This window comes from Rhinolophus sinicus, chromosome 9 (genome assembly GCF_057876585.1).
Source record: "Rhinolophus sinicus isolate RSI-liver-muscle chromosome 9, RSI-T2T, whole genome shotgun sequence".
Classification (NCBI taxonomy): domain Eukaryota; kingdom Metazoa; phylum Chordata; class Mammalia; order Chiroptera; family Rhinolophidae; genus Rhinolophus; species Rhinolophus sinicus.
Genome location: NC_142509.1, coordinates 34,284,543 through 34,308,472, shown reverse-complemented (window position 1 = coordinate 34,308,472; position 23,930 = coordinate 34,284,543). Strand labels below are relative to the sequence as shown.

At 49.6% G+C, this 23,930-nt stretch overlaps 1 protein-coding gene across 7 annotated transcripts in view; it reads left to right on the top strand.

Moving 5' to 3' along the window:
• Positions 1-23,930, top strand: part of CUX2 (cut like homeobox 2) — a 231,475-nt gene that overhangs the window by 128,007 nt on the left and 79,538 nt on the right. For 3 of the 7 annotated variants that reach the window (XM_074321130.2, XM_074321128.2, XM_074321134.2), the window contains exons 2-3: positions 13,604-13,714; positions 17,195-17,242. The exons of 1 other annotated variant lie outside the window; for it this stretch is intronic. In XM_074321130.2, coding sequence (XP_074177231.2) covers positions 13,604-13,714; positions 17,195-17,242 — 159 coding nt within the window. The remainder of the gene's footprint in view (positions 1-13,603; positions 13,715-17,194; positions 17,243-23,930) is intronic. 3 more of the 7 variants (XM_074321129.2, XM_074321135.2, XM_074321131.2) reach the window with 2 other exon arrangements.

Sequence of the window (23,930 nt, the reverse complement as noted above, 5' to 3'; positions counted from 1 at the left end):
TCCTCATCTGAAAAATGGAGTCATAACATCACTCTCAACGGACTGTTGTAAGGCTCAGAGAAAAATGACTATAAATCCTGTAGCAGCACAGTGTCTGTCACTTAGTGCATGCAGAAAAGTATCAGCTTCTGTTGTTATCTTTACTGTTGTTGCTATTCTGCCCAATCCCCAGGGCTGTGTAAACGCCATGTAACCTTTGACTCCACCTCCTCGTCTGTGAAAGCTCAGGCGCTAGACTGTCAACACTTCACAGGCAGTAACCTTGTCTGTGCTCCACTGCTGGATGCCCAGCTCCTGGGATAACACCTGGCACGGACTAGACTCTCAGATGCTTGTTGGATGGATATGGATGGACGGACGGACAGACGGACGGACGGACGGATATCCATCCTGGGATAACACCTGGCACAGAGTAGGCTCTCAGATGCTTGTTGGATGGATGGATGGATGGATGGATGGATGGATGGATGGATGCCATTGGCTTGTCGATTAGCAGGATGTAAACAGCATGCGGGTTCTTTGAAAGAATAATCAGAAAGTGTGTGTGGTTTGAAAGCAGCACCAGGTTCGGAGCCAGCAGTGGCCTGCTTTGTGCGAGAGCAGAGATGGCTTCCCGCTCCTTGAACAAGTGCCTCATCTCAGAGTGAACGTGGCTGCAGTGCAGGTCCCCGAGGTGGTGAGGAATGGATGAGCTTTGGCTGGGCGGCCGTGCCAGACCCACCTCCCACCACCAGCCCCAACCACACCCTCCTGAGGGGCCCTGCAGGTTTCCACAGTGAAAACTATGGCCCGAAAATGTGACTGGCTTCACAGCCAAGCGATCCTCCTGGCCTTAGGACATCGGGAAGCGCTAGGCAGCGACGTGCCCACCAGGCCTGTTTGTTTGGGGGACACACTACTTCCGTATCATTAACGCCGAGTTTTCGGGTTTTCTGCCCCCCTTGCTTTCCTCTCCCTTTTCTTCCTTGTTCTTCTCACTCTTTCTTCACCACCTCTCGGCCCCAAAGGAAGCTATTTCCATTCTTAGGGAATTATTTTTATTTGTGGGAAGCATTTCATAGTCATCAAAATCTTCTCATGTTCATTATGTTCATATGATATGCAAAGAAACTCTGTGAGGTGGATACTCACTCAAAAAACATGTCTGCTAAGGTTTGACTCCACACCACGCACAGGCCTAGGTGCTGGGAATGCAGAAAACAAAACACCCGAGTCCTGCCATCCTGGAGCTTTTAGTCTCTGAGAGGAGGCTGACGTACATATGCAAATAAGTTTAGCTTTGCAAATGACAGATGACTGCTCTGCGAAAACAGAGCACGGAGGGGGTGGATCTACTTTAGAGTTTAGGGGGAGTGGGAGCAGGGGGACCCCACTAAGAAGGTGCCAGAGTTGCAGGGAAGAGAAGGGATTCTCACCCCGAAATGTGAAAGAGTCTGGTGCGTTGAAAGACTAGAAGCCTTGTGCACAGAGTTGGGGAAAGATTCCCCCACCCCCAAAAAACTGAAGACGAGCCGTGCTGACCCTGTAGGCCACAGTGAGTAGTCTGGACTTTAATCTAGGACCATGGCAAATACATTATGGAAAGTTGCAGGCCAGGCAGAGACGAGCGCTAATTCACATTTTAAACAGCTCACTCCAGCTGCCGTGTGAAAATGTAACTATAGCAGGTAAGGGTGGGAGCCCGGAAAGCAAGGAGGCGGCTCTGGAAATAGCCCAGGCGAGGGACGCCGGTCGCTTGGACAAGGCGCTGACAGGGGCGGTTATTATTTCTGGACAGTCAGAGATAGTTAAGAGTGAGATGTGGCTGGGATTCACTTAGTAGTATTATCCTCATGCTACATACAGGTGGGGACACCAGGCTCAGAGAGGTGACACTAGGCAGTGACTCGCCTGGTCAGAGTCAAACCCAGTGCTGTATGGCGGCTGGAGTCCCAGCCCTTCTGTCCTGCTGCTCGGTGCTGTTTCCAGGTAGCTCAGCTTGATGTCCAGCCGCCATCGCTCCGGCTGAAAGGCTGCTCACCAAGCATGACCCGCGTTTTGCTGATCAGGGCATGGAAGCCCGGATGTTAGCATTGGTCTCCTGGCTGGAGAGTGGCAGAGGCAGGATTCAAACCCAGCCCCTACTCAAGCCTTCGCCGAGGTCCGCGGCTGGGAAAATGAGCGTCCTCTGTCCTGGGCCCCTTTAGGCTCCGCAGAAAGAAAGGAGGAGGGCGAGGGGTCCCCTGTCCCTCTGGCGTTCTTGAGTTTTCTCTTAGTCAATAAATACAGGAAAAGCCCAGTTCTGTACAGACTGTCTGTGTGTCTGTAGGTGGGCGGAAAGTCGGTCACGCCTCAAAAATGCAGATTAATGTCTCCTCAGGTCTGGGGAGAGGGCATTCGGAGAGAAAGGTCTTGTCTGTGTCGTCGTGGAAAGGGCTTTTCTGTGGTTTGGGGAAAGGAGAGGTCACCCCTGCACAGCGAGGGTCTAAGTCTCGTCGCTGAACTGCCCGGGTGGGGTCAGTGCCTGGTCCGTGCAAACATCCGCGTCCATCGCTTTATTTACTCGCCGAGAAGGCAGCCCCAGGTGCGGTTTCAGTAAAGCCAGCTCCGTGGGAATTTCACTTTAATGTTGATGATAAGCATTTTAATGAAAGATGGGTAGATAAAAAGAATGATGTTCAAAAAGTTGGTTTTGCTCTTCCTCTCCCATCCCCCCGCCCTGTTCTTTATTCTCTGGAAGTGGAAGATGGTATGTTAGGATCCTGCGCGGCCTAGTGGGAAATGATCTGCACCTGGACAGCCCAGGAGACTGTTTACTGACGTGCTGGGCTCCCAGTCGCTTGGTCTCACGGCTTTCGGACCCCAGTCCCCATGGAGTCCCCGGTATGCATCCAGGTGGTCAGCTGGTGCCCAGCACCGCCCGGGATCCCACCCTCCACGCCTTCCCCAGAAGCCTGCGCCCACGTCCTGTGAGCTGCAGCTCGCTCCCAGCGTGCTTCCCTCAGAGCAACACCTGCACGTCTCCCACCGCTGAGCTGCTCGAGGCTCCTAGAAACCCACCTAGCACATAGCAGGTGCTCAATGAATGCTTCCTTCCCCGTCTGGATTGTGCATTGGTCACCCTCTGAGCTCTGTACCCCAGTGAATTTTTCCAGAGCTTTCTGAGGTTCCCCCAGACCTTCTTCCCACTCCCAATACCCGCCACCTCAAAAAAGAGGTTGCTCAGAGAAATGAATTTAAGAAAAGATGTTGAAAATGGCAAATTGGAGATGGTACAGTGGTTTGGAGAAGAATGGACCTAGCTCTGCTTTTGCCGCCTGTACTCTTGGATGGGTGACTTCATCTCTCTGAGACTCGCTTTGCCCACATGCAGAAGAAGTTAGGAAATGAGATGGGCCGAAGCATGAAGCGACTCGGATGCTGTGATGTGATGAGTCATCATGCTGTGGCCCCTAGCAATTGCCTGGCACAAAGGAGGTGCTCAGTAAACACTGGGGGGGGAGAGAGGAGGAGGAGGGAGAGGGAGAGGGAGAGGGGAAGGGGGTAGGGGGAAGGAAGGAAGGGTATTTGATATGCCTCCCTTTCCCTCCCACTTTACCAGGAAGTGAGGAGCACAGAGAGTAGTTGCCACCCACTCACCCAGCTGGACCAAATGTGTTCACCCTAAGTGGGGGCATGAAGGGTCCCCTACCCCTCACCCGACACCTGCCATAGTGGGGGCTACTTTATTTTCTTGGTGCCATGAGGTTTTAAATTCTGAGAACTCCGGAATATAAAGCACTAATCAAGGGCAAGAGGAAGTGATCGGATGTTGCTCCCAGTTACGGCAAGATAATTAGGTGTTTGATTGGAGTCCTCTCCCAAGGACAGCCGCCTCCAGGTCCCTCTGCAGCAGGAGTAGGACTGTTGTCCTGCCTGATGCTTGGGGGTGGAGGAGGGCCCTGGAGGTGGGGCAAGGCACTCAGTGGGGGGCAATTGCAGGGTTGGGGTTTGGGGCACAAGGTTGTCCAGCCCATCTTTCATTTGTTCATTTGTTCACACGTTCATTCATTCAGCAAATATGTGCTGGTCATCGGAGATGGGACTTTGACCCAGAGACAAACTCCGTGTCCTTCTGGAGCTGACATGGGAGCGAGGTGGGCAGCGGAACATACAATAAACAAATAGAGGAGTAACTATTATACGTAAACATGTTGATGACAAGTACCGTGGAGAGAAGTAAGCGGCGAGAGGGTCACGTGTAGTGGGGAGGAGGTGCTTGCTGTTTTACACAGGATGGTGGGACAGGCCTCAGGGAGAAGGTAATATAAGAGACAAGACCCAGAGGAAGCAAGGGGCAAACCCACATGGCATTCTGGAAAACCCAGCATTTCGGGCAGAGGGAGTGGCCGGTGCAAAGGCCCTGCGGCATGGAAGTGCTTGCTGTGCTCAGGAGCCAGCAAGGACCCTGTGCGGCTGGAGGAGAGTGAGTGAGGGGGGAGTAGAAGGAAGTGAGGCCAGAGATCAATCACATGGGGCCTTGATGCCATGGGAGCCCTTGGCCTTGACACTGAGTCACGTGGGAACCATTGAAGGGTTTTGAGCAGAGAAGGACAAGCTGTGACTTAGATTTAACAAGATCCCTGTGGCTGTTGGGTGGGGAAGGGACTGTAGGAAGGTGAGGGTGGCATCAGGGAAGCCAGTGAGGAGTTCCTGTGGTCACTCAGGCTAGCGGTGGCAGTGGTCCAGCCCAGGGCAGCAGCAGTAGACAGGATGAGAAATGGTTGGATCGAGCTGACAGGATGTGCTGATGGCTCCTGTCAGCACCCAGTGCAGCCCTGGACCTCAGGGCTGGCAGTAGCCGCAGCCCCAGTGCCAGCCTTGGACCCAGAGCTCCCAGCTCTGCCAGGCACTTCCTGCAGCCTGGACCCCTGTCCCCACAGGTCTGTCATACTGCTGGCACTGCCAAGAGGGAGGGGACGCCATGATGCCATTTAACAACGGTGAATGCTCAGTGCAGAGGCCAAGGGTCTGCCCAAGCTCACAGAACCAAGAAACGTGGGCACCAAGACTCCAACCCGCTCTGCCTGCCCAGTGCTGGCTTGTGGCCTGCCGCCAACTGAAAGCACATTGCCGCCTGGGTTTTCAGGAAGCCAGAGATGTGGGCGCTGCAAGGAGGGCTTGATGGGCTGCAGCTTTAGTGTGCGACTAGCTGCTCCGTGTGGGCAGGGCCTGAATCGGGTTTCTGCTGGCGGTGTTGTCGGCGCTGAGATAATAGCTGAGTGAATGAGGAAGCGGGTGGGTGGATGGGTAGACAGACAGATGGACTAACCAGGCCCAGCCATGCTCCTGGTCTTCAGGCTGCATGCGCCCTTGTTGAGGACAGACAGTTCAGGGAAAGGCTGCCCCATCCATATCTGGAGGAAGGAACCCAGAACGATGTAGGTTCAAGCCCCCATGATGGCACTTCTCCTCTGTGACCTTGGCGAGTGGCTTTGTCTCTATAGGCACCAGTGTGAAATGGCACCTGACCTGCATCCTAGGGTGTTTCTAGAGTATCCACTGCAGTCCAAGCGTTGTTGGGAGAATGAAATGAACTTTCGTGTGCCAGTTAGCATGAACCAAGTATATATGATAAGCCCTTGACGGGACAGTTATTATACAAAGTTTGTGAGAAGTTATTGGCAGCCTTACCCACACAGCCAGGCCTCAAGGTTGAGCTCTTTGACCCAAGTGTGAACTGTCTGTCACCCTGGCCCCGCTGATGGAATGCGGTAAAACCAGCTTGGCTGGGACTGTTTCTCATAGGCACCGCCCCTTGCCTGAGCCTCTGATAATTGGCCCAGTACATCTTGGCATCTGAAATTTACATACGGTGCAGGGAGTGATGGATGGCTCTGGTAACCCAGGCTGTCTCTCAGCGCGGCTCAGTTATCCATCTCAGTGAGCTGCGGAACCATCCATCTTGTGTTGTCTCCTTGCTCGTGGCAGACCAGCATGTACCCTCCATCCCAGGTCACCCCCGACCCCCTCCCAGAGCTGGCCTCTGACGGCAACACTCACCATGCCCCACAGCATCCCCTGAAACCCTCCTCCTCCATGTTTGTCTGGGATGCTGATGACAAAGCCCTGAGTGGCTCCATGGACCCGAGATGTTGTGTAGAATGGGAGATTTGGCGCCTACAAAGGGAGCCCCAGCTTGCTCCTGACACAAAGGACTTACGCTTATATCCATTAACAGTCATTCATAAATGTTTATTGCGTGCCTCCTAGGTACCTGGCATTGAGTTAGAACAGCTGTAGCTGTGAACAGGGCAAGCACAGTCCCCGCCCCAACGGACTGACATGCCATTGGAGAGTGAACACTGAGGATCCTAGATCGGTGCCAAGTACTTGAGCTGCTTTCCAATCTGGCTCTCACGGAATCCACTTCATTACCCAATGGGCACAAGTTTTTATCCCCAGTTACAGACACAGAAACTGAGGCTGAGTTGTTTGTCCAAGGTCACGCTCCTAGTGAGGTATCGAAGCCAGAATTTAGACCAAGGTCTGAGGTCCCTGAACCATGTCATTATTCCCCAGACACACCAGGCTCTCTCAGGGTTCTGACACATAGCATTCATTTATTCATTCATTCATTCATTCGACCAACAAACATTTCTACAGGCCTACTACGTATCAGGAACTGTTCTCGGCACTGAGTATATAGTAAGGAGGAAAAGACCAAAATGTCTGCCTTGCTGTCATGGAGTTCTCATTCTAGTATATAAAATAAGTAAGGGAAATACATGGTGTGTGTGATTGAGAGACATGTTAAGGAGAAGGAAAGGAAAGATGCGAACAGGAAGACCAGTTAGAGGCAGTGATCCCATTCCCTCTGCTTGGAATGCCTGGCTTCTTTATCTGACACACTCATCCTGTGGGATGCAGATCAGATGTTCCCACCTTGGTGGCCCTTTCCCCTAATCACCTTGCTGTCTGTGTTCCTTTCATATTTTATTTATATTTTTCATATTGTGCTTAGGCACACAGTGTTAGAATGGACCTGTCTGTCTTTTCCCCTGCACCGTGAATCCCTCAAGTTCAGGGACTGTGTTGGTTGGTTTCTATAAACCAGTACCTCTCACTGTCCTGGCACAGAATTGGGACTCAGGAATTTGTTGGATGGGTGATTGGATGGGGGTGGATGGGGGTGGATGGATGGATGATGGTTGAGTGGGATGGATGGATGGATGGATGGATGGATGGATGGATGGATGAGTGATTGGATAGGTGGCTGTCGGATGATCAGTGGATGAATGGATGATTAGCTGGAAGATGAATGGTCAGTTAGGTAAATGGGTGGCTCGTTGGACGGGTGGATGGATGATTGAATGAGTAGATAAATGGATAGCTGATTAAGTGATTGGGTAGATGTTGGATAAAGGACTTCCAGCCTGGGTAACTCCTTACTGGGTACTGGCAGGCTCTGCCCAAGTTGGGAACCACACAATGATTTAATTAGAAGAGGGAGGTAAACCTCTGTCCCTCTCCCTTGCCCCATCAGTTTTCATACCCACTTAAAGGCAATATAGGAGATATATTAGGGTTTCACACCCCTCCAGGCACTGGAGATGATGTCTCAACATGATGGCCGTGGTCCCCTTTTACCAGAATTATTTATGCCCTAACTTGTGTGTTTTGGTTTCTGAGCTTTTGGAGCATACAGCTGTATCAGATTTATAATGGCCATCCCCTTTAATGTCTAGCACACCAGAGATCGTGGGTGGATGGATGGATGGATGGATGGACGGACGGACGGACGAGTGGGTGGGTGAGGGTCCACCATCTCTGGTCGCAGTAAAGGGAAAGCAGAGTGCTCTCTGTGTGTGGGGGAGCTGGTGACCATTAGGGGTCATAATCACTGTTTGTCCTGCTTTTCCAGACCTGGCCTGGAATTTCAGCTGTCACTTCGCCCACATAGCCTTACAGGAAATAATGTTCATAAAGTGCTTAGTATACTCTATAAACATTAACATATACATATATATACTAATAGGCACTCAAAATGTTAGCTGTGAGCTCTTGTTTTCTATAAGAAACTTCTGTGTAAGATTTCATTTGACGAAAAGTTTCTAGGGATTTAAAAAATAAAGTCTGAGGGCAAATATCAAAACTGGTTCACAGGAACACAAAGGAGATGCCCAGACTTGGAGGGGAGGGTCCAGGAAGCCTCCCTGGAGGAGGGGACATTTAAGCCAAGGCAATAGGATGACTGAGATCAGCTGCAAATACAGAATGAGATCCTCTGGGCTGAGGGATGAAGTCTGTGGAGCCAGGGAGTTGGGAGATGCCAGTCCATTTGGATTCCTACAAGGAATTCTGTTTGGTTGGGGAGGAAACAAGGAAAGGGGAGGATGGGAGAGGCCGGCAGGGACCAGTGACACTTAGGTTAGAAATGTGGAGGTTGTTGTAGGGTAGTGAAAAGCAATAGGTGGGTTTTGAGTGGGGGAAGGATGTGCTGAGGAAGTTTGTTTTCCTTCATGAAATCCCTTCAAAGAAACATGAGGTCCTTGCTTCCACAGCCCTCATCCCCAGCAGTTGCTGCACCCTTGTTAGAATGTCCCTTCTCAGAATTGGTATTAGCGGGACATGTGTGAGTGTGGAGGTGCCTTCAGAGCTGAGACGAGCGTGAGCATATGTTGAGGGAACTGACCTGCAGAGACACAATTCAGATTGTGTCTTATGTGTGTCTCCCCTATAAGGACACAGCATCTGCCTCAAAGCTTGGCACATAGTTGACACTTGGGGATCAGGTATTAAATTTCATGCAAAACTAAGTATTCTTGTAAGAGTCCCAATCCCTCCTGGTTAGAGATCCATGAGAATGTTTAATTTGCCTCCCCGTAAATAACCAACAGTTTTCCTTCCCCAGCCAAGGCCCACCCTCCCCTCTGAGGAAATCCAACCTCTTAACCAGCTGTGTGGCTTGGACAGGTAGCCTACACTGTCTGTGCCTGTTTCCTCATCTTTAACATGGGAGAATCAGATTCAATGAGTGTTTGCTAAAGCGTGAGGCATACAGCACCCACTGAAGGGACGTGAGATGACTTTTAGCAGTAAGTAGGCCTGGCTCCAGAACGGACTGACTCATGTCTGAAGGAGCGGGTAACCCTTCTTAGTGCTCCCCCATTCCTTCTTCTAACAAGAGGAACGTCTGTTTGGTACTATACCACCTTCGACAACTCTCTAGCACCTGCTAACCAACCCCTTTTATAACAAAGACAGACAGCAATGCTTTGTGTTCATTGTACTTTTATTTTAACAGCTACCAGCTGTTTATGGCTTAGGATTCTCTAGTCATAAAAAGGTTTCCTTTTCAAATGCACTTATGTAGGTTTTAAAAAGAGGGGATCATTATATAAAGGTCAAGAACAGGCAAAATTTATCTTTGATGCATAGGGTCAGAATAATGGTTACTTTTGGGTGCTACTCACTAGAAGGGGCACGAGGGAGCCAGCGGGGGGCCAGGTACATGAACATTCCGTATTTCAATCCAGGCAGTGGTTATAACGGTGTAAAAAGTCTATCTTAAAACAGAATTTTGAACTTAAAGCTCTGCAGGTCTCAATCAAAAAGAAAGAACTAGGAGTCCATTTGAAGATAAAGGTTAAGTAACTGGAAATTCATGTGCAATATCCATATGGCACCATGTACACGGAGGGCTGTGTGTGCAGTTGAAGTTTGGTCGGTGATGGACTGGCCAACCCAAAGGTTCCTTCTAGCTCATACGTTCTGAGACTGAGAGCTTGGAGATCTTGATTCCCAGGGTGCCCAGCGTGCTGATGAGGGCAGACCCTAGAGAGCTGGGAGCATTGTCTGGGCAGTGGGCACTTCTGAGGGCTGAGCAGACAGCTGTCTGTCCCATCAGAAGGGCCCTTCCTCGCCGCCTCAGCTTCTTCCTGCTGCTCCCGGCCCTGGGTGCAGCTCAACCCCGGCTTCCTTTCTCTCTGAGCACTGGCCCGAGCCTCAGCTGCATCTATCATCTGCTTCAAGCTCATTAAAATTATTTCTTTTTAGTTGCAAATGGGCTGTTTATGATGATCATTATTTGAATGGTCTGCGCCGGGCTCCGGGCTGTCTGTCTGCTGCTGATGGCCAGTTAATCAGATGAGTCTCCACCCCGACAGGCCTGGCCCAAAGTCTGGGGCCGTGTTGATCATGGCCCCCTCGGGCTGGGGGCTGGGGGCCGGGGTGCGAGAGGATCCTGAGTTCTGCTTGATCATCAAAGGAGAGGCCCTGCCAGCTGTGTCTGTGCTCCGGTTCAGACACTCATTTCTAAAAGTCCAGATCAGTCTGGTTTATGTCCAGGAGAGTTTTTTCCATTCCTTCAAAATAAATATAGTGCCATGAGCTTTTTTAATTTTAAATGTGTTTATTTTTAAAGGCTTGTCGATTCTGTCATTGGCCCACTTGCCTTCGTTGATGTTCAAATATCCTATCTTTGAGGTGGGAGAGAATGGTTTTTAATGCCTTTGCTTGATGGAGTGAAACTTGGCAATACCTGTCAGTCCTCCTATTTTTATTTTTATTTATTTATTTGTTTGAGATATTTTACTGACCTGTGAAATCTAAAACTCTTAGAATCACTGATCTAGTGGGGTGTTTTCTGAGCTCTGTTTGTCTAAATATATAAGATTAATATCGGCCACCATTTATTGAACACTTGGTACTGTCCTTGATGCTTCTCACATTTATAGCATTTAAAATAAGCTCCCTGTACGTCCCCAGCTAGTGGGGAAGTAGAGCAGAAGCCCTATGAAAAGCATGACAGTTTTGCCTATATAATCCGAAAAGGAGATAAGCCACACCTGAATTATTAGAATTGACTAATTTCTTTCCTAGTCCCTGCTTGACTCACCTAACAGACGTGTTAATGTTTGTTATATGAGATGATGTATGCGAGGAGCTTAGCTCGCCTGGTCCATGTGAGTCCCCAATAAATGGTAGTTAGACTCGTTATTGTTGTTGGCAAGCTTACCACAGAAATGTGGCGAGAATTGAAGGTTGAAGGATGAGCTTATTTAGGCAAAGCCGAGAAGGACATGGACACCATTCACATCATCTGCTTCTCTAGGGCTGAACAGGAAGGACGCCGAGAGCTGGGCTTGTGTGGGGCCAGGGCTGGGGCCCTGCTGATTCCCCGGCCTGATCTTGTCTCTGTTCTGTCTGCAGTGTGGACGCGGAAGACAGATTTGCTCCCGCCTGCAGCCTGGGAGGTTTGGGTGGAGGGAGCTAGTGTAGTCGTGTGGCATAATTGTCTGGTACAACACATCAGGCAGTTGAACTTATCCTGCTCTGAGATTTCAGAGTCTGGGTTGGCTGTTTTCAATGAGGAGTCCACGTCCAGCCCTCACCAGGTATACTGGTTGCTGTGGTGCAAGGAGGGGCAGTGTCCCAGAGATAAGAACATAGTGTCAGATACATGACAATCCAAAACCAAGTTATGTCATCTCAAGTCCCGTTCTGATTGTCCTGCAGCAATGTGAAAATCACGTTTTTGTCTTCAAGATAGACAAGAAAAACTAAGACCAACTGTGAGCTCTCAGCCACAACTTAAATTGACCATGACACTCCCTGGAGAGTTACTTCTCTCCTGCCTGGTGAGGTTCTGTCCACCTGGCTGCACCACCTGTTTGGTGTTCGTCTACCTTGGATTAGTCCTATTGCTGCAAATACAGATCTCCTCCCAGTCACGCGGGGTTTTGGTTGTGGTTTCTCTATTGGAAACTATGACATTTTTAAATGGTGAAAAACCAGAAGTCACCCTGTTTTCTTCTGTTATCTTGATAGACTGTTAGAAACTGTTTCTGTCTCTCTCTCTCTCTCTCTCTCTCTCTCTCTCTCTCTCTCTCTCTCTCTCTCTCTCTCTCTCTCTCTCCCCCTCTCTCTCACTCACAACACCTGGTTCCTCCCTGGCTCAAAATTCCATGGGGCATTTGGACCCTAGGCCCCCAAGCCCTCAAGTTCGCGTACCCGCTGCTGTGGCCTGGAATTGATTTCAGCACCTTGGAGAGCAATGCACTCTGAATCCCATGCCCCTCGATTTTAATCACTGTCTTTATACCTCTCCCTTCTCCCTTCTAGTCTTATGATCCTGCAAAGAGGTTAGACATTGCTCCAAAAATAGAAATACCCTCCCCAGTTTCTCCCAAAGGCTCCATAGGCAGACACACTTACCCTGGGTTTGGGGTAGGCTCTCCAGCCTTCGATGGGTATGAGGTTTATGGTGCTGTGGTGAACTGCTATTGAGCAGATTTACCGACTCTCAGACATGATATAAGACAATTACCATGCATTTCGTCTCTTGGAGGGAAAAGGATTTGCAGCGGGTTAATAGTACTTTTATTTCATTATCTAACGGTAAAAGTGTTTCATTGTGTGTGCAAGATGAATGCGTATTAGCGATGACAAATGGGGTCTTTCAACACGGGGCCGAGCCTCATCATACATATGTTAGATTAAAGAGTTCACCCTAGAAATACACTCTCGCATCTGCGTGTGTGTTTTTAATAAATCTGATTGCAGAAATTTATTGCATCACCGGATTTAGGAAATTATAGGGCTTGATTGCTGCAGATATAATCGGGTGATAAATACAGAAATGCTCCTCGAGCTATGGTCCAGAAAAAAAGCCCATCTCGGGATGGTGCAAGAAAGCAGCAGACCACATAAACAGAGCATTTCTTGAATTATGCAAATTAAATCCATGACAATTCATGGTGAATTGTACTCCTCTTGTAAAACTATCACCGTCAAAGTGAAGAAAGCTACAAGAGGGGTGATCAAATATACATGTACAACCAGCAGACATTGTCTGTGGCGTGTGTGAGTTGGATTGCCCCCCGCCATCCCTCACTCTCTTTTTTTCCCCTCCATGGTATGTCCTGTGCAAATCTGCTCTGAGGCCTTCGTGGCACATACGCAGGCCAGGCACCATCTAATCCATTTCTTCTGAATCCAGGAGTCTTCAATGAAATATTTCTTATACTTGAAGTGAACCTTAAATGATTTACTGCAGGATACACAAAAGGTCAGCTTGCTTCTTATTGGCACCTTCATTTTTCCAAAATCTAGTGAAATTAAAAAGCCATCTATATCTTAAAAGGCGTATTTATGAACCCTTAAATGTAAGTAAGTCATAGTTGGAACAGTTCCCACCTCTGATATATGAAAGCTGTCGACAGCACTTTCTTATACTATAATATGCCCATACAATATGCCACACTTTACTATTTTGACACGGTTTGGAGATGTTTTCTACAGTTACTGACAAGCTTATGCCATCACTCCTTTGGAAATTTAAGAGGTGGGGCAGGAGGTGGGGAAGAGAGGAAAAAAACAACTCCACCCAACTTTATGGGAGACTATTGATCTGGCCTGACTTCCGACCAGCAAGAAAAGAGCTGTCCTGGATTTTTTTGGGTTGCATCCCCAGTTTCGTAAATTATTCATTCGTGCTAGGAGTCAATATCCTGTCTTTTCTCAGCTTTGTAAGTTAAGAAAACTTGTTCGGAATGCTGTTTTGTGCGATGATTAAAAAGGAAAAGGAGGGGGGAAAAATCTTCTCTCTCTCTCTCTCTCTCTTTTTTTTTTATTGTTCCAGAAGGAGCTTAATTCCGTCGCTTCCGAGCTGTCTGCGCGGCAGGAGGAGAGTGAACATTCTCATAAACATTTAATTGAACTCCGTCGGGAATTTAAGAAAAATGTACCTGAGGTACAGTATATTTGCTGTGATAGAATTAACTCAGTACGAATGCAGATTTTTCTCTGTTCAAACTATATTTTGAAAACTGTAGACATAAGTGACTAACAAGAAAGAAGCTAATTAGCCCCAAAGAAAAATTACAGCCCCCAGCCTTTCGGGGTCTCTTGGTACCGTGGTGCTCAGACATGCTGTCTGAAGTGAGGGCAGGACGCTTCGCCACTGAAGGCATTGTTTTTGAGGGTTCTGTAAAACATCCCTTGTCTCCCCACATTCATACCTAAGTCAAATGCTTGGCCTTCATGGCAAAAGTAATCTGTCTAGAGTTGTTGATGTTATTTTGCTTTTCCATTGGCGTCTGGGAGATGACAGCTCCCGCCACCCCCTCCTGACACCCCCTCCTGTCCGTCCTTCCCTCCTTCTCTGAAACTGCCTCCTACCCACCCCCATATACGTGCCTCGTTCTCCCCCTCCACCTCCTTCCGGACAACTCCAGCCACCAGCTTTGTTTTTCCCAGCTGCCATGAGGGTGGTCCAGATAATGACCAGCCCTAAGCAGTGTAAGGGCCCCCCCAGGGGAACAGACTTGAAAGGACTTGTTTCTGTTCTTTACAGGGGCGAATGTGTGAATTCCTTTCCCTCCTCTATCTGTTGAGAGGCTGGCTGTTTTGCCTCTCAATATTTTTTAATGATAAAGTAAACACAAATAGGAAAAATAAAGCCGTCTGATTTCCTATAATATTGGCAGGGATGTGGCATATCAGAGCTATTATGGGACACAGACCCCGACCACCCCGAAAGCCAACTGTGCTTGTGTGGTCAGCAGAGTTTAGTTAAGCTCTCTGTCCAAACCTGCCCAGGTGGCCTGGATCTTGGAGGAGGCTGGGCGGGATCCCTCATTCTGGAGGTATCCAGCCTGGAGATGTTGATTCCACTCTGCCTGTTGGAATCATCCAGGGGTCCTGATGCCATCTCGGTGATGGAGGAGGGGTCCATGAAAAGATGGAGAAGAGGCAGGCCTACCCCAAAATTGGGCCACATGAGCAGAGGGGTCAGTCTCCTAGATGTGAAATCCTCCTCACACAAGTCATAAACATCTTTGGTTCTTCAAGGCCAGCGAGACAAGCAGGATCTAGCTAGAACTTGTCCATGGAGTGAGTCTGGGAGAGATCTTAGGTTAGAGAGCCGGGGCCGGTGGTGCTCAGAGAGGGGTAGGAATCTCAGATCTGAGCGTGTTGCATATGTTGTGGCTTCAGAAAGTCCTTGGTTTGACTCCGGGAGCTAAGAATGGGGACACTAAGTAACCTTGCCTTCCCTCCCAGAACAGAGAACAGCTTGGTCTTTAAACTGATTTTTCTGCCCAGAATGAGTACCTCTGAAGCGTTTCCTCTGACTCTCCAGTCTTGGAAGCAGAGCTGAAAGGGCCCCTGATCTTCACAGCCCCTCATCTTGTCCTTCCCCCAGGCCACATGGGAACCCCCAGGTGAGGAGGGAAATCCAGGCCAGGTTTTAAGCCTCGAGTTGGGCTTACATAATTCTAATACTGCATAATTATGCAATTATGTAATTAGGAGGAATAAGTTTCCATTCCTATTATAGTCGTGCCTCTGAAAATTCTCATTTTTGGAACTCGTCTCTCCTGATGGGGGGAGAGCCATGCCAAGGCTTTATTTAAGAACATCGTCTGGCTGGTGCCCAGCTCACTTCCTGCCTGTGCCTTTGCTCATCTTCCCCCAAGGGGTAAGCAGAGGGGCATTGGCCCGAAATCCTGCTGCCCCCTCCCATGGAGCCTCAGTTTGAACCCCCTAAACTCACTTGAATGAGGGGTTATGAGATGAGTCGGTTTGGGGAGTCTGTGACCTGCCTCAAGTGCCAGCTGTGCCACTCAATCCTGCAGGACCTCAAGCAAGCCTGCCCTGCTCGGAGCCTCAGCCTCTGTCCCTGTGTATTCAGGGGGCTGGCACTGACATTTCCTGAACCTGAACCAAAGCTTTCCGGCCCGAATGTTTTATTTGGTGTGTAAAGTCTTGTAAATTTTACAGCAAGTTGCCAATGTTTATCATCTTAGAAGATTTCATCCAAAAATCTGGATGTCCGGTGTCTTTGAGTCTGTTTGCTAAATCTGGCCACACAGAGGCTCCATGCCCACGTGACAGTCACCAGACAGAGCTGAGCAGCTGCCACCCCATTAGACTCGTGTTTCCCCAGAGATTTGCCACAGGACCTCCCAGCCTGCCACCCTCATGTCCACTTTGCCTGGCCTCTGCCCATATTTGAGTTCACAACCTACAACCTAGGTTTTCGTGTTGCCTTTCCCAGTGCTGCGTGCATGTGTCTGTGGTTCCTTGGGACCAGATCCACTGGGTTCCCCATTGTCCCTCCTGAAGATCCCCAACATGCATCATATATCAGTGGCTCTGAGAAGCCCTGAGGCACAGTCAGTGAGGAAAGGACCCCAGGATCCAGAAGAGGGATCTTTTCATGGCAGAAGCAACACCACCTTGTTCTTTACCTGAACATATGTATGCTTCTGCCCCATCTTCCTGTCCGCTTCTCTCTGCTGCTCCCTCCCTGCCACACTCTTGAGCCCCCCACAGCTCTTCCTCCCACGGGGATTTCCATTGAGCCGTGGCTGACAGTGGTTGGGGGCGTCACCAGTGGGTCTCAGAGGAAGCTAGAGCATTTAGAGTTGGGGTCTCGGGATACTTGGTTCTAATAGCCTCTCTTGCGTGCTGGGGAGAACTCACCTGGTCCACCAGGGGAGCTCTGGTGCTGTGACCTCAAGGCCACTTGTGAAAGGCAGGAAATTAGGGTCCAGAAATAGGAGGCTCCCTCTGAAGACAGCCCCGTGCCATCGAGTTCATCAGACATGTATAGAGCCCCCTCTGAGCTGGGCACCCCAAGGGGTGACCCAGCCAAGTCCCCAGAAACGGCACGTTCTCGTGAGGAAGGAAAGACGAGTACAGAGTGACGTTGCTAAAACTCTGGGTGGGGAAGCAGAGCTGGCCGTCTGAGGGAGACGGCCCTGTGCACTGCCTAAGAGTCAGTAGGTTTTCACGAAGGGACTTCGGTGACAGGACCCTGAGTGTGGAGAACTGGGGTCACCTCGCCAGGCCCTGCTCCGAAGAGCATCCCATGATGGACCACCAGTCCCACAGGTCTTTGCATCAAAGAGCATTCCATAATCACATCCACTTGGGGAATGCTGCTTCCTCTGTCCCTCTTTGAGAAATTCCCATTGTGCATTATATTAAAGGCTCCAAAGACTGTGGACTTGCTGTGTCCCCGTGTGTGTGTGTGTGTGTGTGTGTGTGTGTGTGTGTGTGTGTGTTGGTGTAGATATGAGGAACCCTTACAAATTCCATTGAGCACAGGTCACACGGGAAACATTTGGGAAAGGCTTACTTGGGGGGACCGCAGTGAGCTGCAAGCAGGGGCCATGGGGTGTCCCAGCTGGCATTGTAGTGAACTCTTCGCTGATCTCTTTTTCAGGAAATCAGAGAGATGGTGGCTCCTGTATTAAAAAGCTTCCAAGCTGAGGTAAGACCCAAGGCCCGTGGCATATCCCAAACCCAGCTCCCTCTCCTGTCCCACCTGGAGTGGCCCGAGGAGCCCAGCAGCCTCTGGAGGTTTGGGAAACACTGCTGGGCCCCATTTCCTCCAGATCAGGCAATGGTGTCATGAGAAGCTTGGCTTCTGTGTTGTGTTTCATGGGGTTCCAGTGTCTGATCCCAAGAAATTTCCCTCGCCCCAGATGTCACCCAGCCTTACACAGGCTCTTCTACATATAATATCTGTGACCTTGAACAAACCAGCTCACCTTCCAGGCCAGTTTCTCATTGTTGGAGGTTTGTGCTCAGTAACCTTTCTCTCCCTGGCATTCCGCTCTGCTGTGACTATCTAAGGCGGCCTTGCAGATAAGTCCAAACAGGTACCAGCCTCTCCTGAAATCCTCACTAGCAGCCCCCACTCTGAGTGTAAAATCCACATTGTTTGAATTCTTTCCTGCCCACCCATGGGGCCCTCTTTGGCAGCAGCTGAGCTGTCCTGCCTTCCTGGAGCCCTGGGATGGGGCAGGACCTCCCCCATGTTTCCTCTCGGCTTGCTTTGTGATGAGGATTCTGAACCGTCCACTTGTCCAGCTGGTGCAGGAGGTCGGCTAGGAAAAGAGTGGAACTACACCGAGGCAGGAGAGCAGAAGGGGAGGCCATTTCTGAAATGTTCTGTCTTCAGGGGGTTCTTCTCGGTCTCCCCCTGGATTCAGGTGGGACCCTGGAAGGATTGGCCCTTTCTCGGAGCCCACTGGCAGAGATGCGTTTTCGGTCTGTCATCCGCCACGCGCCACATTACTTTAAATCTGTCTCTTTGGAACCGCGTAAGCACAGAAGGCAATATTAAAGTAAACAATAACTGGGCTTACACAAATGTCGCTGATTTCCATATTTTTCATCCTTTCATTTTATTACTGAGTTGACTGATGTGCTTATTTATTTATAGGGCCATTCAGTATTGATTCATTGGCTTGTGAGTTGCCTGAGCTGGAAGGGAGAAGGGAAAAAAAAAGACCAATAATGTTGGGAATATGTTGTCATGGCTTTGTGATTTTTAAAAAAGAGGGTCCCCATCTGCCAGCTCCTGGTCCTGGGAGGGGCACTCAGCATACAAGCCCTCAGGCAGCTGACTCCTCTGCCCAGCCCGAAGACCGGCATCGAGGAGTTGGTACAGTGTCACTTTCTCGGGTGTTCCATTGCTCAGGTTGGTGTGGAGGAGCTTCTCTTAGTCACTTAGAGCCTCATTTTCCCTATCTGTTAAACGGGAATAAAGACACTACAGATCTTTCCGTGTTGTTTTGAGGATGGACTGAGATAAAATGCAGGGAAAGGGTTTAATGTAATGCCTGGCACACAGAAAGCTGCTAGGGAGTGAAAAGCACAGACACCGGAGTCAACCTGGGTTTGAATTCTCCCTCTGCCAGTTATTAGCTGTTTGACCTTAGGCAACTTACTTGACCTCTCTGTGCCTGTTTCAAAATCTGTAAAATTGGATAATAATTACACCTACGTCCTAGGGTTGTGATGGAGGAAGAACAAAGTTAATAACCATAGAGTTCTTAGAACATTGCCTTGCGTATTAGAAGTCTTGGTTATTTTTTTATTCCTATTATCAGTGGCCTCCAATATAGATTTATTTGGCCGTCACCATGCCAGGGCCGCAATCCGCCTCCTTCTTAGGTGTTTAAGACTTTTTATCCAAAAGAAGGAGCCTTTCTGTCCATGTAGGAAACAGACATGGCTTATATCATCATTTCAGTGGGAGAAAGAGTTAAACATTCGGTCTGGGTGATGATCCAGAGAAGATCTAAGTGCAGGGGAAGCACGGCTAGTGGGGCTCAGACGTGGGCTTGAGTCCCAGCTCTGCTGCTTACACTACCTCTCAGAGCTACAGCTGTCCTCCCCTGCCAAATGTGACTAATAGTAAGGATTTAAAGAACAAGCAGGGTGGAGGCAGTTGCCAGGATGTCTGCCACACAGTTGGTGCTCAATGAGTGTTGGGGGAAAGAAGGTCTGAGTGGGACCAAAAGGGGAGACAAAGCCAAATTCTCATTTCCAAACCCATGCGGCATGTTGAATAGACACTGTTTTAATAGCTGGAGATCTTCAAAGAACTTCGTTAATTTTCTTAAGAGGGCTTTCCATTGTCCCTTTAATGTACCAAAAAGACTGCATTTGTCTGGAGTTTTATTCCCGAAACCCCTGCTTTCCTCATGATCTATTGACTAATCCATTGCGGCAGCCATGTCCCTCCCCACGCCCCAGGGGAGACACGCCGCCAAAGAAGGGTGTTAATAAAAAGCATCTTCTTCATCCAGAACAAACTGCACACATATAGGCCGTTCATAATCCAAATTTGATTTTCATTTTAATTTTTTTAATGAAGGTTCATCCTTTATGCCGCTTCCCTCTCACGATCCACCAGGCTCTGGGCTCAGAGCTGAGGATTCCCAAGGGGGCATTAATCACCTCCCAGGAATATTCCCGAGGCTAACACCTTCCTGAGTCCTATAAACTAGCCCATAAAACGCCAGGGCTGAAAATCATACCGTCATGCCTTCTTCCCCAGTACGGGCCTCCTGTTGAAATATAACATGTTCAAGTTCATCCCTTAATTTTACTCCACCAGCCATGTGTATGCAGAATCTAGGCATCCTTTTTGTATTTTCATACTACATACATGAGTGTGGGTCTTTTCTTTCTTTCTTTCTTTCTTTTTTTTTTTTGTGCTGGCGGGAGGGGAGAGGAAGTGAATTTGCCCTGCTGTGAATCAAGGAAGCTTTCCCTCTCCGCCTTGATTGCTTAAAGGACAGGCTTGATTCCCCCTGCTCAGGGAAACAAAGACAGCCAGAGAAGGTGGCTTAATGGAGACAGCTTGAAATGGCCAAAGTTTGAATATCCTTGCTTGCAGAGAAAAGAGCAAGACGAAAGCCCCGCTAATTACAAAAGTTGCTTTATGAAAGATAATTCAAAGCAATAATTTAGCAAACATAATCAAGTCGCACAGATGGGGTTGTTGATGGATGGATTGCAACATGCAATTAGCAGTTCTCGCAGTTACATATCATTAACCCTCCGAGCACAAAAATTATTTTCTCATTATTAGTTGAAAAGGTAAAATTAAGCTGACTAGACAGTAAAGGAACAAACTACAATTAATTACCTTCATTTATTACAGTCATTATTTTAAACTTATTTTTACTTGGAGAGAGAGATGAAAACATCTAAATTAAAAGTTTTGTTATGCTAAAGCAGAGGTGAAACTTTTCTACGGAGGGTGTGCACTGGCCCAGGCAGGAAGAAGGCAGGGCCACTGCTAGATTCCCTCCCCTCCTGCTGTTTCCTTCGTCTTCCATCATGAAAGGGGTGTGGACTGCGTGATGGCGAACCAATAACTGTGGAACAGACACATTTATCTGGGCCGGATCGAAACACAGCACTTTGGGAACCCAGTGGGACTGACATGCGCTCTGACCCCCAGGGGAGGCAGGAGGTGGTGGCAGTGGGACAGCAGGGTCTGAGTCCCATCCTAACACTGCTGGTGTGGCTTTCGCGAGTGACTTCATGTCTCTGAGCCACTGTATCCTCATCTGGAAATGATGACGGCTCGCGGGATTGCATGAGGTTCAGTTTTCTTTTGAGTGGCCTGCAAGTCGTGTGTTCTTATCATGGCGGGTGTATTTGGTTGCGTGGAGCTGACGTCTTCTCTCCATGCCTTCTCGGGGTCACAGGGGGCTCCTGTGGCATGACCACTTTCTAGAAGCTCAAAGAGGAGGCCGAGACGCCACTTCCCAAGAAATATAATCCTCGCCAGTTGAGTGCATGCAATCATTTATGCACTCAACAAACATTCATGGAGACCCTACTGCGTAACGGCTGGTGTTCCAGGTGCTGGGCCCACGGAAGGTCAACCTGTTGTCAACTTGACCCTCCTTTGTGTGGGGGAGGGGAAGCATTTGTGCCGTATCCACAAGGGCCACCCTCTACTGGGCACCTTGCAGGTCCATTCAAATACTTGTGGAGTACCTACTGTGTGCCAGGCTCCCGGTGAGGGCTGTGGAAGGTCCAAAGGTAGTGAGACACCATCCCTGCCCTCAAGGACTGTCCCTAGAGTTTAGTCCCTGTGATTGAAATAATTTCCAGTAATCATGTCAAGAGCTGTGGGAGGCCTGTTGGTTTTCTCCCAGAGGTTCTACCTGTTCACGGAACTTTACGTCTGTACGCATCTCCATGGTGGCTGCACAACGCCTCTTGTCCCATGCACGTGTGCACTGTGTCCTGGCACGCCCCCATCAAGAGACAGAGCCTGTGTCTCCATCCTTTGAATCTGGGCTCGTGTCTACTTTGACCAATAGAAAGTGGTAGAAGTGATCACCCCTATAAATCTAGTACCCACCTGACACCGTACATAGTTATACTTTATTGCTGCATTCCCTCGGCTGTGCTTTGCATCCCCCTGCCTATATTGTAACTACCCAATTTGTACCTCTTAATACCTTCACCCAACCCCCCAACCCCCGGCCCATCTGGCACCCATCAAAATGTTCTCTGTATCTGTGCACTTTCTAATGATTATTTCATGTTCCTCACGATATTTCTATCAGAGAGAAGTCCTATGATTATCCCCTTTTTTACAGATGAGGAAACTGAGGCTCAGAGAGACGATGTCTAACATCTACCCATTGTCCAAGTCTATACCTGAGGCAAGGAGAGAACTGAGGACACATGAGAATTCAGGCCCAGGAGTGTGGTGTGGGTTGGAGAAAGCCCTTAGGGCAGAAATCCAAAGCCAGTGGGTCCCTCTGCCATCTGGGCCCTGCCTGCCTCTGCCTCTGCCCTTGGCCAGGACAGCCCAGCTCATTCACACCTCAGCATGTTTGCACTTGCTGTTCTCTCTGCCTGGAATGCTCTCCCAGCACCATCTCTTTGCCTGATTAACTCTTTTCAAAGATCGGATGCTCAGGGTGTGAGGAAGCCCTCCCTGACCCACCAAGCCCCTGGGTTAGGCTTGGCGCGCCCCCTCGTCTCGCTCAGCATGGCTCCTACACTTCTCTAGTGTGGCACTTAGTTAGCATTCGTCATAGTTTTGCACCAGACCTCTCAGGGCCTTGGGACCATTTCAAGGACTTTGGCTGTGACTCTGAATGACGTGGGAGCCATGAGAGACTTTAGAGCAGAGGAGGGACCAGCTCGGCCTCAGGTTCTAACAGGATCCCTCGGGCTGCTAATCAGATGGCATGGTGGGGACAGGGGGACATGGCCTTTTCTAAGATGACAGAGGAGGAGACTGTACCGCTTGTACCTCCTTGAGCCCCCCACACCCCACCCGAGCCCCTGCTCACTGCCCACATTCAGTACCCAGAGCCTGAGGTCATCATTGTCTGCCCGCCAACATCTGGCCCAGACCCAGACACTAAGGACTCCCTGCTTTTCTCTCCCAGGCAGTGTGGGGGGGAAAGGGGGTCCTCACCCTGGACAAGATCCCCAAGGAATCGATTTGTGTTCCTGTAGCTGAGATGCCTGAGCAGGGCACGGAGGGTTCCTCAAGCCCAGATCACCTGAGGGGGCACGTCCCTCGTGCCTGGGCCCCGAGGCCCCACCCAGCCCTGCATGCCACTTCCTGATTGGTCCCTGTGTTCCCTTCCTGTTCTGTCTGCAGGACGCCTGCCCTGCCCTTTGAGCTGCAATTTAATTACAGGGCTTTTTTTTTTCTTTTTGCCTTTTAACATTATTTGCTCTTTGATGTCATAATTCTCTCACTTTCTAAATTACCCTTTCTCTGTCGCTCCCAACACTGGCATGGCCATTTCTTTGTAAGTGGGGCCCCCTCAGAGCCACAATAGACGTTAGACATGTAAAGGCCTGACCAGCTGGCAAGGCTGGGGAGAAGTGGCCTCACTGACCAGCGGGACCCACCAGGCAAGATGAGCAGTGGGGGCAAGGGGACTCTGGACCGATTGGCACGGGCTTGCATCCTAGCTCATCCAGTTTGCAGCTATGTGACCCTGGGCAAGCCATCTAACCTCTCTAGGCCTCGGTTTCCTTTTCTTTAAATTCAGCTTTCATTGACATACAGCATTATATTAGTATCAGGTGTACATGTAGTGATTTCATATTTGTATATATTGCAAAGTGATCACCACAGAAAGTCTAGTTAACATCCTCCTTGGCTTCTAAATGGAGATGCTAATAGGACCCACCTGCTAGGATCCATGTGAGAGTGAAATGGGTCGATACTTGAACAGGCCCAAGAACAAAGCCCAGCACGTAGTGAGCACTCCTTGCCCTTTCAGTGGCGTTCCTAGCAGATGAGCTGAGACGCGCCCCATCACGTCGCGCCTCCCAAGAGCCCCACGAGGAGGTGTCTGCTCGCCCCCATTTCTCAGATGAGATAAATGCGGCTGAGCACCCAACACCTGGTGGAGTGGTGACTCGGGCTGGGGCGTCAGCCAGCAACCTTTACGGAGCACTTAGCAATGCCTCTCGTGCCTCTTGTGTTCCTTTCCAGAAACACGGCAAGGGAGGTGCCGCCGGTATCATCTGTGACAGGTGAGAAACCAGGCCCTGAGAGGTCAAGTCTCTTGCCCAAGCTCACACAGCTCTTCACCAGCAGAGATGATGGGAGATGCAAACCTCAGCTTGGAGGGCTGAACAGAGCCCATGCAGGGGCCCTGGGG